The sequence below is a fragment of the Sinocyclocheilus grahami genome, unplaced genomic scaffold, assembly GCF_001515645.1.
Source record: "Sinocyclocheilus grahami isolate Dianchi unplaced genomic scaffold, SAMN03320097.WGS_v1.1 scaffold224.1, whole genome shotgun sequence".
Classification (NCBI taxonomy): domain Eukaryota; kingdom Metazoa; phylum Chordata; class Actinopteri; order Cypriniformes; family Cyprinidae; genus Sinocyclocheilus; species Sinocyclocheilus grahami.
Window position 1 is genome coordinate 908,222 of NW_015505403.1, and position 12,439 is coordinate 920,660.

At 39.3% G+C, this 12,439-nt stretch overlaps 1 protein-coding gene and 1 pseudogene across 1 annotated transcript; one reads left to right on the forward strand and one right to left on the reverse strand.

Annotated features, from left to right (window-relative positions):
• The first annotated feature begins 1,911 nt into the window (after positions 1-1,911).
• LOC107596870 (elongation factor 2-like) lies at positions 1,912-6,880 on the forward strand (annotated as a pseudogene).
• Positions 6,881-8,351: 1,471 nt separating this feature from the next.
• LOC107596871 (BTB/POZ domain-containing protein 2) lies at positions 8,352-11,269 on the reverse strand. The gene is made up of 7 exons (XM_016287724.1): positions 11,044-11,269; positions 10,709-10,814; positions 10,423-10,620; positions 10,102-10,294; positions 9,859-9,946; positions 9,439-9,585; positions 8,352-8,922 (listed from the first exon to the last, which is right to left on the reverse strand). The coding sequence occupies exons 1-7, from the start codon at positions 11,155-11,157 to the stop codon at positions 8,761-8,763; spliced, it is 1,008 nt and encodes a 335-aa protein (XP_016143210.1). The 5' UTR covers positions 11,158-11,269; the 3' UTR covers positions 8,352-8,760.
• Between the last annotated feature and the right edge of the window lie 1,170 nt (positions 11,270-12,439).

The window sequence follows — 12,439 nt, forward strand, 5'->3', positions numbered from 1 at the left end:
TAACGTACTTTATCTGCCAGCTTTTTCCAGGTTACAGGACTACCATTGAATGTGAATCTTGCAGGCAGGACTGGTGCTACAGGGATGTTTGTGGGTGTTAAACATCCTAAGTTTAAAAGGTCATTGATGAATAAGGATGTCTGTGATAATAAAAAGGTGAAATCGTTAAAAATTTCTGTTTAAAAAAAGTGTCAAGTTCTTAGAAATGTCTTTATACAAATTGTATACATTTTCAAAAAAAAAAATGTTTACACCATTTTCAAAATAGTCACTCTAAGTAAAAAGTAATCTTAATCATAATTTGAAAGCTTTTAAACATTTTTCAAAGGTATATAAAAAAACTTTTAAAACGTACACTAACTCCATGAACAGAGACTGACCTTTTCATATATGCCATAGGCAGGTAGGCATAATGCTAAACTACTTCTGCCAAATCTGAGCATCCTCAGTTGAAATGTAATAGGCCCTAACACATAGCCTAGAGCCATTTTCATTTTTGACATGGAAATGAGGCTGTGAGGGACAGAATTACAGTGCTTTCAATGATTAACAACATACCGATTGTTTCGCTGACGAACCCATACGTACGTCTGCAAGATGTCTGTTAAAGATCTCTTGATCTGGAAAGCATCTGCTGTGTACAAACATCTGACAGTTTTACATATATCCTAAATCAAAAACACCTTAAAGACATCTAATAAACATCTATTTGACATCTGATAGGAAACGTCCTATAGACATATTGCAGATGACCAAACACTCTTAAAAAATATGTCTTGCAGATGTAAATGCAGACGTCAAATAGACGTCCCCGAGATGTAGTGTGCTATCAGGGAAATATCTATCTGAAAACTTAAGTAGACAAAAACTCCATAAAACAGTTTTAAAAGTAAGTTGTGAAAATTACATGATTTAAGACTTTTATACAGTGCTTGTTATTGTGAAGGCTGCGTCTGTTCCACACAGCCTCGTTTGGGAACAGACGCAGGAACCAACTCATATGGAGTCTAACCTGCAATTTCCCCCTCTGAGATTTTGATTACTTCATTCCAACCAAAACACAGCCTACAGTATCTCCACATCAATATACTAATCACGTAGCCTACACGATCTGTCAAATATATGATTTACATCCCCATCGCCTTTAGCATCACTTTTTACCCACAGTTCCATACTGTCCAATCATGAGAACCTTAAAAAATAAGTGATTGATATTGCGTAAATCAGAGTTTGCAAGACTTTGGAGCCATTATAACAGAGGCTTTGTGAATTTAGTGACGAAGCGCCACCTGCTGGTCGAATGCCTGCTTTATATGAAGGAAACCGTTTAAAATATTTAAATTATCCATTTCTCAATTTCATGTGCCTGTAATTTACAGTAATGCAATTATATTTTATCGCGTTGTGTACCCTGTTCTCTACGTTTTCTGTCATCCTGGAACAATGATACTACACCTTTAAATGTCACGTACAATACGTACGGCGCGCGCTTGATATATATTCATGAGGGTTGCTTCTCTCTCTCTCTCTCTCTCTCTCTCTCTCTCTCTCTCTCAGCGTGACAGGCTGAGTTCACCGCTAAACGAATCCAAAAACATCGGGCAAAATGGTAAGTCGATATATGATGGCATCTACTTTATGCGTTAATTATCTTCTGAACTTTTATATTTTGTCACTATTTAAGTTAATTAGATTCTGTACGAGACACTTCTGAAACACTGACCAGCATATGAATTAAATTATGCCTAGTCTTTAAGTATATAATAGGTACAGTTACTGTTTAAAAATACATTTTTAGATTAATTGCTTAGTATCGATATTTTTAGTTTGAGTATCGATACTTTCGATACTCGTGTCAGTATCGATATATCGATACTTAGGATCGATATGCCCATCCCTAACACACACACACACACACACACACACACAGCGTGACAGGCGGTGTAAAACTGAGTTCACCGCTAAACGAATCCAAAAACATCGGGCAAAATGGTAAGTCGATATATGATGGCATCTACTTTATGCGTTAATTATCTTCTGAAGTTTTATATTTTGTCACTATTTAAGTGCTTGGAGTGGTTGAATTTGATTCTGTACAAGACACTTCTGAAACACTGACCAGCATATGAATTAAATTATGCCTAGTCTTTAAGTATATAATAGGTACAGTTACTGTTTAAAAATACATTTTTAGATTAATTTATCGTTTTTAGTACATAGTTAGTTTGCCCTGCAATGGTGAACAGATGTTATGAATCACTTAACTTTTTAGCCATTGTGCTGCCTGGGTTTGTTACCCTGGTTTCATCAAAGTCCGCTGTATTGATTCTAACATGTCTGTTTCAGTGGTGTGTCAGCAAAACAACTGGCTCTACAGACTTAATTTTTTTGTAATGTTCTGCACAAACAAAGTTCTGCACAAGTTAATTAGACTTTAAGATGTATTAAAATTCCTCTAGAATTTCATTTTACATGCCCCCTCATGGGTGCTGCCATTTTGAGATCGCATGCGCTATTAGCGTTTATTGTCATTGAAATAAAACCCACAATATACCTTTTACTAAAATGACAGCCACTGCTCAGAAATTCATTAGAATGGTGTTGTTCATATTACACTTGGAGGAAAAAAAAAATAGGCTAAACATAGCTTTGCTCCTGCATAATTTGTGCTTCATGCCTCTAGATCAATTGGTAGTCGTTATATAGTCCAAAACCATAGGTCTTGTTGGGACTGAGTGCACATTTAGGTACGTTATATTCTTTCTTATAAACAGAAGTATTAATTAAGTTTCCTCTCTTTTCACCTCCCTAGGTGAAATACACCGTAGATTAGATCTGTGCAGAAGTCCAATATCCGTAACATATCTGTGATGGCACATGTTGATCACGGCAAGTCCAGTTTGACAGACTCTCTGGTGTCAAAAGCAGGTATATTGCCTCAGCCCGTGCCGGAGAAACCTGAGTGTTAAACATTCCCATTCCTCATCACAACACCTAAATCTGTAAAGCCTTGCGAACAAACATTGAGAATTAGGTGCACGTGCACAAACCCACTGAGAGATTAACTTCACTGTTTGCACCCACAGTGCCATCTCCATGTTCTATGTGCTCACTGATAATGATTTGGCCTTCATTAAGCAGTGCAAAGATGGCTCAGGCTTCCTCATCAACCTAATTGACTCATCTGGGCATGTTGACTTCTCTTCAGAGGTTACGGCTGCGCTTTGTGTCACAGATGGAGCATTCGTTGTCGTGGATTGTGTGTCTGGTGTGTGCATCAATTGTCATTGTGGTGCTAAAATGGTGGAGGTTTTTTTTTTTTTTTTTAAAGTAGGTACACTGTTAAAAATTTGTTTTTGCAGTGATTCCTTAGAATAATTTTAGGCTCCCTAAAGAACCTTTCAGTGAACGGCTCTTGGAACAATTTTTTTTTTTTTTAAAGAGCCTTTTATCATAAGAACTTTTGTGCAATGCAAAGGTTCCATGAATGTTAAACGTTCTTCATGGAATCCTAGATTCCATTAAAGAAACTTTATTTTGAAGTGTAGGGTGCCAAATGTGAGAGAACCAGATATGACTCCCAGTCTGAAATGTTGCATGATCTGTGGCTTATTTATTCAAATGATAAAAATTGCTGTCTTGCAGGTGTGTGTCCAGACAGAGACTGTGCTCAGACAGGCCATTGGTGAGAGAATAAAGCCAGTATTGATGATGAACAAGATGGACCGTACATTGCTGGAGCTGCAGCTGGCCCTGAAGAGCTGTACCAGACCTTCCAGCGCATCGAGAACGTCAACGTGATCATCTCCACCTATGGCGAGGATGAGAATTGACCTATGGGCAACATTATGGTGAGTGCCTCATGGCTTGCTCATGGGACCTTTACATTTTTCAAATAACTTATCCTTCTATGCTGTTTCTGGGTTGAATTTTAAATTGGTTGTCCTAAAATGATTTTAAAGTACACTAAGTGTCTACTTGACATCCTGCTCTTGGATCGATCCAGTCATTGGTACTGTTGGCTTTGGATCTGGACTGCATGGATGGGCTTTCACTTTGAAGCAGTTTGTGGAGATGTATGTGATTAAGTTTGCTGCCAAAGGTGAAGCCCTACTGGGACCAGCTGAGTGGTGCAAGAAGGTGGAGGACATGAAGAAGCTATGGGGGAAAACCCAACAGAACAACACAACTGAATATAATGTTTCTTTATGTAACGTGACCTTTTCTTGCAGGTACTTTGACCCTTCCTCTGGCAAGTTTAGCAAATCTGCCACTTCACCAGATGGCAAAAGACCAGGACTTTTGCCCAACTGATCCTGGACCCTGTCTTCAAAGTGAGTAATCTTGCACTATGAGTGGTAACATAGTTATCCAAGCCATTAATGATGATTTAAAAATTCTTCACTTTGACCTGATTGTCTTGATGAAAAAATTCAGTCTGATATATGGCTGTTGTGAACAACTTGGGTTCGTTTGCTTTGAGCATATGGATATTTTATGGAGCTGTAACTTTTTTTTTTTACTTTTTTTTACCCATTGTATAGATATTTGATGCCATCATGAACTTGGAGGAAACCGCTAAGCTGATTGAAAAGCTGGACATCAAATTAGATTCTGAGGAGAAGGAGGGCATGCTCCTGCTGAAGGCTGTGATGCGTCGCTGGCTGCCAGCAGGAGAAGCTCCGCTTCAGATGATCACCATCCACCTGCCCTCACTGGTTACTGCTCAGAAGTACCGCTGTGAGCTGCTTTCTGAAGGACCTGGAGATGATCAGGCTGCCATGGGTATGTTATAGCTCTCAGAATATAAAAAATTGAAGCTAGGATTTTTTTTTTTGTCTAGATTATTCAAAGTTAAGTTGTCACCATTTTCTCAGGTATCAAGAACTGTGACCCCAAAGGGCCTCTCAAGATGTACATTTCTAAGATGATGCCGACCTCTGACAAAGGTCGTTTCTATGCCTTTGGCTGTGTCTTCTCTTGCTGTTTGTCCACTGGCTTGAAGGTGCACATTATAGGACCAAATTTTACCACTGGAACATTGTGGGTCTGGTAGCTGTGGATGAGTTTTTGGTAAAGACCGGAACCATCACAACTTACGAGCAGGCCCACAATATGTGTGTGATGAAGTTCAGTGTAAGTCCTGTGGTGAGAATGGCAGTAAAGGCCAAGAACCCTGCTGATCTACCTAAATTGGTGGAAGGGTTGAAGCGTCTGGTTAAGTCAGATCCCATGGTGCAGTGCATTGAGGAGTCTGGTGAGCATATCATCGCCGGAGCTGGTGAACTTCATTTGGAGATATGCCTTAAGGACCTTGAAGAGGACCATGCCTGCATTCCCCTTAAAGTACCATCGACTTCTCAATTTCTTTAAAAAAAAACTGGAGCATTACAATATTCAGTCTTTTATTAAGCTGCTTTTCAGTGCCTTTCCAAGTCCCCTAACAAGCACGCTCGTCCTCTGGCAGAGGGTCTTACTGAAGACATTGATAAGGGCGAGGTCACTGCCAGACAGGAGATGAAGGCCCGTGCCGTTACCTTGCTGAAAAGTACGAATGGGAAGTCACAGAATCTTGTAAAATCTGGTGCTTTGGCCCTGATGGAACTGGGCCCAACATTTTTGGTGGATGTGACCAAGGGAGTCCAATACTTGAATGAGATCAAGGACAGTGTGGTGGCTGGATTTCAGTGGGCTACTAAAGAGGTATAAAAGAAGCAAGTTATGTTACACATCTTAACCAAGAGTGTCCTTTCCTGTTCCTCTAAGGCCTAGGCCACCTTCTTGAAGAGATTTGTTTCTGTACATCTTTCTGGAACTTTCGAGTTTAAAATCTTGATTAGCTGGTGTGTTTTATTGGGGTCAGAGCTGACCTCTGCGAGAAGGTGGCCCTACAGGAGCAAGACTGGGCACCCGTGGTTTAGTTGTTTTTGAGTCTTGGCGCTCTTTCTGAAGGCATTTCGTTCTTTTTAGGGAGTCTTGTGCGAGGAGAACATGCGTGGTATTCGTTTTGACATTCATGATGTGACCCTGCACACTGATGCCATCCACCGTGGTGGTGGCCAGATCATTCCCACAGCACGCAGGGTGCTTTACTCCTGTCAGCTCACAGCTGAGCCCAGATTTCTTGAGCCTGTGTACCTGGTTGAGATTCAGGTATGCAAGCAGTCAACTGTGAAAGTTGAGTTGGTGCTCTTTTGGTATTTACTACTGTACTCTAACTTTGTCATCCATCTACAGTGCCCAGAGTCGGTTGTTGGTGGCATCTATGATGTACTAAATGGGAAGCGTTGGCTTGTATTTGAGGAATCCCAGGTTATGGGAACGCCAATGTTTGTGGTCAAAGTCTACTTGCCTGTCAGTGAATCATTTGGTGAGTGAATTAAAATATCTTTTGTTGTCTTCTCACTTTTAGTGTTTTAAGTTACATGGCCTGAACTGTTATCTTTACGCAGGTTTCATAGCTGACCTTCGCTCCAACACATCTGGCCAGGCTTTCCCACAGTGTATGTTTGACCATTGGCAGATCCTGCCTGGAGACCCCATGGAAGTCAAATCCAAGCCTGCCTAGATTGTGGCTGACACACAAAAGCGCAAGGGACTCAAAGAAGGCATTCCAGCTTTAGACAACTACTTGGACAAATTTTAGATTTACTTGAGCTGTATTTCTTTCTCCTTCATAAAAAGAGACCAGAACACTGTAGGAGATGTGACCATGGTTTTAAGATGGCCTTGTTGTTTGCCTTATGCAGTTATCTGTATAACAGACCAACAGGCAAATGGTGGCTTTTCTCACTTCCTAGTGGGATTTGTAATGTTTTGTGCTAAAACGGAGTCAAATATAATTAATTGCACAATTTATGTACTGTGTACAAAGACTGCATACTAATACACATGGATATTTTGTGTTTGCTGTAATATCATTAAAAGATCAATCTGCCTCAAAATTCAGCCTCATTTGACTTGAAATGAGTCGAGGAAAAAAAAAAGCATTGAAACAAGTTTTGCTTAAGCAAATGCCACTCACAAAAATCAAGTTGTCAGTATTACCTACTATGTATACTTCATAAATTGATCCATTATGACATGCTTGGGGTGCAGACTTTAATAGAATATACAGAAACAAGACAAGGACATTATATTTACAGTGCTTACAAGGTAAGCATTGGTACATTCATGAAGCCGTTTCCTGTTCATCTTATATCAACATCTCAATAAATGAATATTCAGAATTGTAATGGAAATGTGTTCAGTATTTCACATACTTCAGAGCTTTTATACATCGTGGCATTGTGAATGTAAGTGCTCTTGTGGTTTACAAGAAGGGAAACTATGGTAAAACACCTTATAAACATCTATTCACATTGCCGTCAATGAAATGGAGTTTCACCTCTAGCAAGGGGTGCAGGCCACTCAAAACAGGTACATAAGTCCATTTTACAATGAATTGACATCTTAATTGAGATTTAGTGTACTTTTCCCAAACTTGCTGTTGCACCTGGGGGCTTAAAGGGATAGTGCACCCAAAAATGAAAATTCTGTCATTAATTACTCACCCTTATGTCGTTTCAAACCCGTAAAACCTTCGCTCATCTTCGGAACACAAATTAAGATTTTTTGATGGAATCTGAGGGCTGTCTGACCCTGCATAGACAGCAACACAACTTAAATGTTCCCACGTCCAGAGACGTAGCAAGGAGATGGGTAAAATAATCCATGTGACATCAGGGGTTCAACCGTAATTTTACAAAGCTACGAGAATACTTTCTGTGCACAAAAGAAAACAAAACAATGACTTTATTCAACAATTTGTCTCCTCCGCATCACCCTGTAGTGCCATTTTGGAGAGTATCAGCTGGATGTAAACAATGTATGCTGTTCCGTGTCAGCTGCATCACGCCGGATCGGTTTCCTACATTGTTGTGATTTGATCTGAATGAAAACAGTGTATCTGTGTGACACAGCTGACACAGAACACACTGTTTACATCCAGCGGATACTCTCCAAAATGGCGCTACAGGGTGAGGCGGAGGAGATGAATTGTTGAATAAAGTCATTGTTTTGTTTTCTTTTGTGCACAGAAAGTATTCTCGTAGCTTTGTAAAATTACGGTTGAACCCCTGATGTCACATGGATTATTTTACAAATCTCCTTGCTACGTTTCTGGACTTGGGAACATTTCAGTTGTGTTGCTGTCTATACAGGGTCAGACGGCTCTCAGATTCCATCAAAAATATCTTAATTTGTGTTCCGAAGATAAACAAAGGTCTTACGGGTTTGAAATGACATGAGGGTAATTAATGACAATTTTCATTTTTGGGTGAACTAACCCTTTTAGTGCATCAGTGAGACTTGAAGGACTGATGAGCATTGAACAATCAAGGGTCAAAGGTGGGACCAAAAGAAACACCAGTTGTCAACATTCAAATAAATGTACAAATGGAAGAGAGTTACCCTCAAGAGTTTAACAGTACCTGTATCAGATCATTGCAATGACAAGTTCACCTATTTGTTCATTAATTAGCAATGACATTGGCTGCTCATAACATCAAAGTGGTGTACTACGAGGTGCTACTTGGGTAGAAACAGAATCTGTACCATAAGTACACTTTGAAAGGACTGAATTCTCATGCTTCAAATCTTAGAAACAAAAGCCATTAGAAATGAGATCAGTATTTGGTCACTGGTCTTCACAGAGACTGGTGAATTGGCCACAAAATCCAATGCAAGAATCCTCAATCATGAGATGATTCTGCTTGGTCATTATGTGTAGAAGATGACCTCTGGGATTTGTCCATCCTCTACAGAAGTGCCATTGTTATTGCCTGCAGCATAGCAGAATGTAAAGCAGGTCTTGGTACCAGTAGCAGGCGCTTCGTGGGTGACTTTACGCATCCCTTTGGTCCCATAATGAGAGTCTGGCCCCTGCAAATGCATCAATCCATCAAAGGTTAATTTATAATTAATGAAATACTGTATTAAATTATATAGATATTGTATTAAATGATTATTCTTTGGTAACAAAGGGATTTCAAGGGAACTACATGTGCAGTCAAAAAAGGTCCATTGTTCAATAGTGTAGTGATGTTCGAAGCACAGCTCACACAGAAGTCAATTTTAAAACTAAAAACAGGTTTTTGTTGGTCAATGCAATGAATTCACTTGACCATCTTGAACCCAATGCGAAATCTGCATGGGAAAATCTTTCACTCTCACGCAAAATTCCAGATCCCATGGATTCCTATTAAAATTCCTGTATTTCGCCAAAGATAATTAACAGCCAGTAGACTTTAGTTAACAAATGATTAGCTTTACAAGCATTAATGCAACTGCAGATGCAAGGAACCAAGATTTGGTACTTGCCATTGCTTGTAGGTGGCATTTACAATAACCATTTTGGCATATGAATGGAATAATACACCAATTTTGAGTCTGATTTACCTTGAGGGTGGCACAGGCAATGTAGTTGACACTGGGAAGAATTTCCACAGGCTCCTTGAACATGACTCGGAAGGTACTGGCCGTTCCATCGCAGCTAAAGCCTGTATCGTTCTGACCGAGAACTGTATTGCTGTCTGTATGTATTATCTACATTAGAAGAAAACGTGCACCATTACCACTCACGTACTGCCACATTTTCACATTTCCAAGATCAACTTCAAGCGCAAAACTACAAAAATGAATGGTCGCAAGACTTTTTTCTTGCAGCATAAAATCTGGTCCTTATTGCAATTGATTCTGGCCAAGAATTGCCCACTTAGACAGAAAGACCATCTGTCAGACATGCACTGACTGTCAGTGAATGTACTGCAGGCAGATCATGCTTGCAATATGATAAAAAAAAAAAAGCTTAGTTCTCACCTGGATGTTGACCTGATAGTCAGTTGGACCATGTATGGACCCATAGAGCCCAAATCCCACCACAAATATTCTGCGGTTCACAGAAAACCTGTGAGGAATTTGAATGCAAACATTACTCGATAACCGTTTTTAACGTTCCACCTATATCAGATAGCTATATAAAATGGCTAGAATCAAAACCACATGCTCCTGTTCAATGTCTCAGCACTTTTTCAATCAATGGTTTTAAAAACACACACTTACCGGATGCGGTCGCTGGTTCCGCTGTAGCCCCAGCGGCTCTCCACCTGACTGAAACGTGTGATACTGCACTCTTTCCCCCGGAGGCAACAGCGAGGCCGGTCAATAAACTCCACGTGTGGTTTTGGATTGACGGTAAAATGCAGGAACAGACTGACCACCTCCCGGTCTGTGAGTATACCAGACTGAGCCGGACCTATCGTACACATACACAAGGTATAGCTCTATGGCTAGTGCCACTCAGGAAGTTGGAGCACCTATCACTAGCCTTTTAGCTTAGACGGTCAAGTGATCCACTTTTCAGAAAAGCATTCAGGAAATTACCTGCTGCAAACTCTTCAATAGTCATGAGCGGGAAGCGAATAAGGGAAAGCGCTTTTCCCAACACTCTGCGCTTGTTCTCCGGCGTGGGCTGTAACTGTTGCCTTTGGGCCTCAGCTTCCGCCCAACGAACCGCAGCCCCGAAGAGACGCACTTCCCGTACACCCAGCGTGTCTCTCTCCAGGACTGCCACAAGGGTGTCTGCACAGGAGGGAACATAAAACGGTCTATTGCTTACTTACTCTTCTGATTGTATTTTGTTGTGATATTTGATACTTAAGAGCAGTACCGATGTCGACATCCGTAAAGCCCTCGGCGGCTAGCGCATCAGCGGTGTTCTTGTCGATATTTTCTAAACAGAGACTAGCCAGCTGGGGCTCGTCAAAAAGCCGTGCCTAAAAGCAAAAGGAACCGTGTTTTCATATAATCTCTAATAGACTGCACGCAAAAAAAACAAAACAGACAACACTCAATAAGCTTGAGGCGCTGTTTGCTAGGATTTGAAAGGGAGCTCTCAAACATGGGGACTAAAGATGGCCGGGGGACAAACTTGAAACAAAGGCGCCGTCCAAGATGTCAGTTCCTATTGCCACTATCAAATCAGACTCAAATCCCTGTGATTACCTGGGTAAGCAACATGAACGCATTGTCAGCACGTAGGTTTTTCTTTAAGAATTCGACGCAGTGGGCTTCGAGCGCAGGTACTGCGTACTTTTTGGCTGTGTAAAGCGTGGTCATAACGGTCTCTGGTCCAATTTGCACTTCATCTGAGTATAAAAATCTGTAATTGTAAAAGGAAAAAAACTATTATAGACTTAAAGATTGACAAAGACATTTAAATAAGCTGATAGAGAGACATTTTAGCAGATAGATAGATAGATCAACAGACAGACAGATAGATAGATAGGTCATAAAAAAAACAGACTGACAGACATTATTGATCCCTGTTTTATTGTTGGTTTGAGACTAGTTATTACTTCTGTCCACAATGTCTAGTAGGTAAGTGGAATTATTGTGTATTAATCTTCCCGGGTATTTTGATAAATACAAATAGGTATGTATAAATATAAATACACAATCTCGTCATAAGGACGAGACTGATGTATTTGGTCTGAGCTTCAACAGAGGCTAGTTAGCCAACTATGCTACTTTAGCTAATAATAACCGGTGATGCAGAGAAAAGTCCTTTTTAAACATTAATGCACCTAAAGCTCCAACTCACATGCGTGTTTGCAAATATACAATATACTACATATTTTATGCAAACAAAACATGTATTAAATAAGCCAACACTTACGTATGTATATGTATATACTTTAAAGCTGTAAGGTTTTGTTTGTGGAGGTATATGAATACATTTGATACATGGTCGAAATGTCTAAACTTTAATGCTCCAACATATATTCTATACTCGAGACATTAGGCTTGACGTCCTTTGTTTTACAACATGTATTGAGTTTTAATTTTAATTTTTTATGTTTTATTTAGTTTGTTTAATTATACTTTAATACAGTGTTTTTCCCCCTCTCTTTTCTTTGGGGGGTGGGGTGGGGGGAAACTATTTTTTCATGATTCTCCTGTATCTGTATCCTGTTATTATTGTAAAAGTTCAATAAACAGATTTAATAAAAAAATATAAGCCAATAATCGATTTAATAATGGCTGTGTTTTCCAAACATGATGTCTTTGAACAGCATGTTGCGGCTGTGCTGCCTAACAATATTATTGTAGTATCATTTAGATTTATTATATATTTTTTTGTATTTTTATATATATATATTTTCTTAATTTTAGTTACTTTTTTTAGTAGTTTTTTTTTTTTTTTTTTTTTAATAAATCTATATCGATTTTTTTTCGGTTTTAGTTTTTTTAGTACATCAAGTTAAACTAAATGAAAATGACAAATGTTGTCTTGGCAAATATCTGAAACAAAATAATAATTAATAAAAAGTTTATTTCAGTTAACGTGTATTATGTTAGTAAATTACTAGATAAATAAAAAGTCTACCCTTTTATGTTT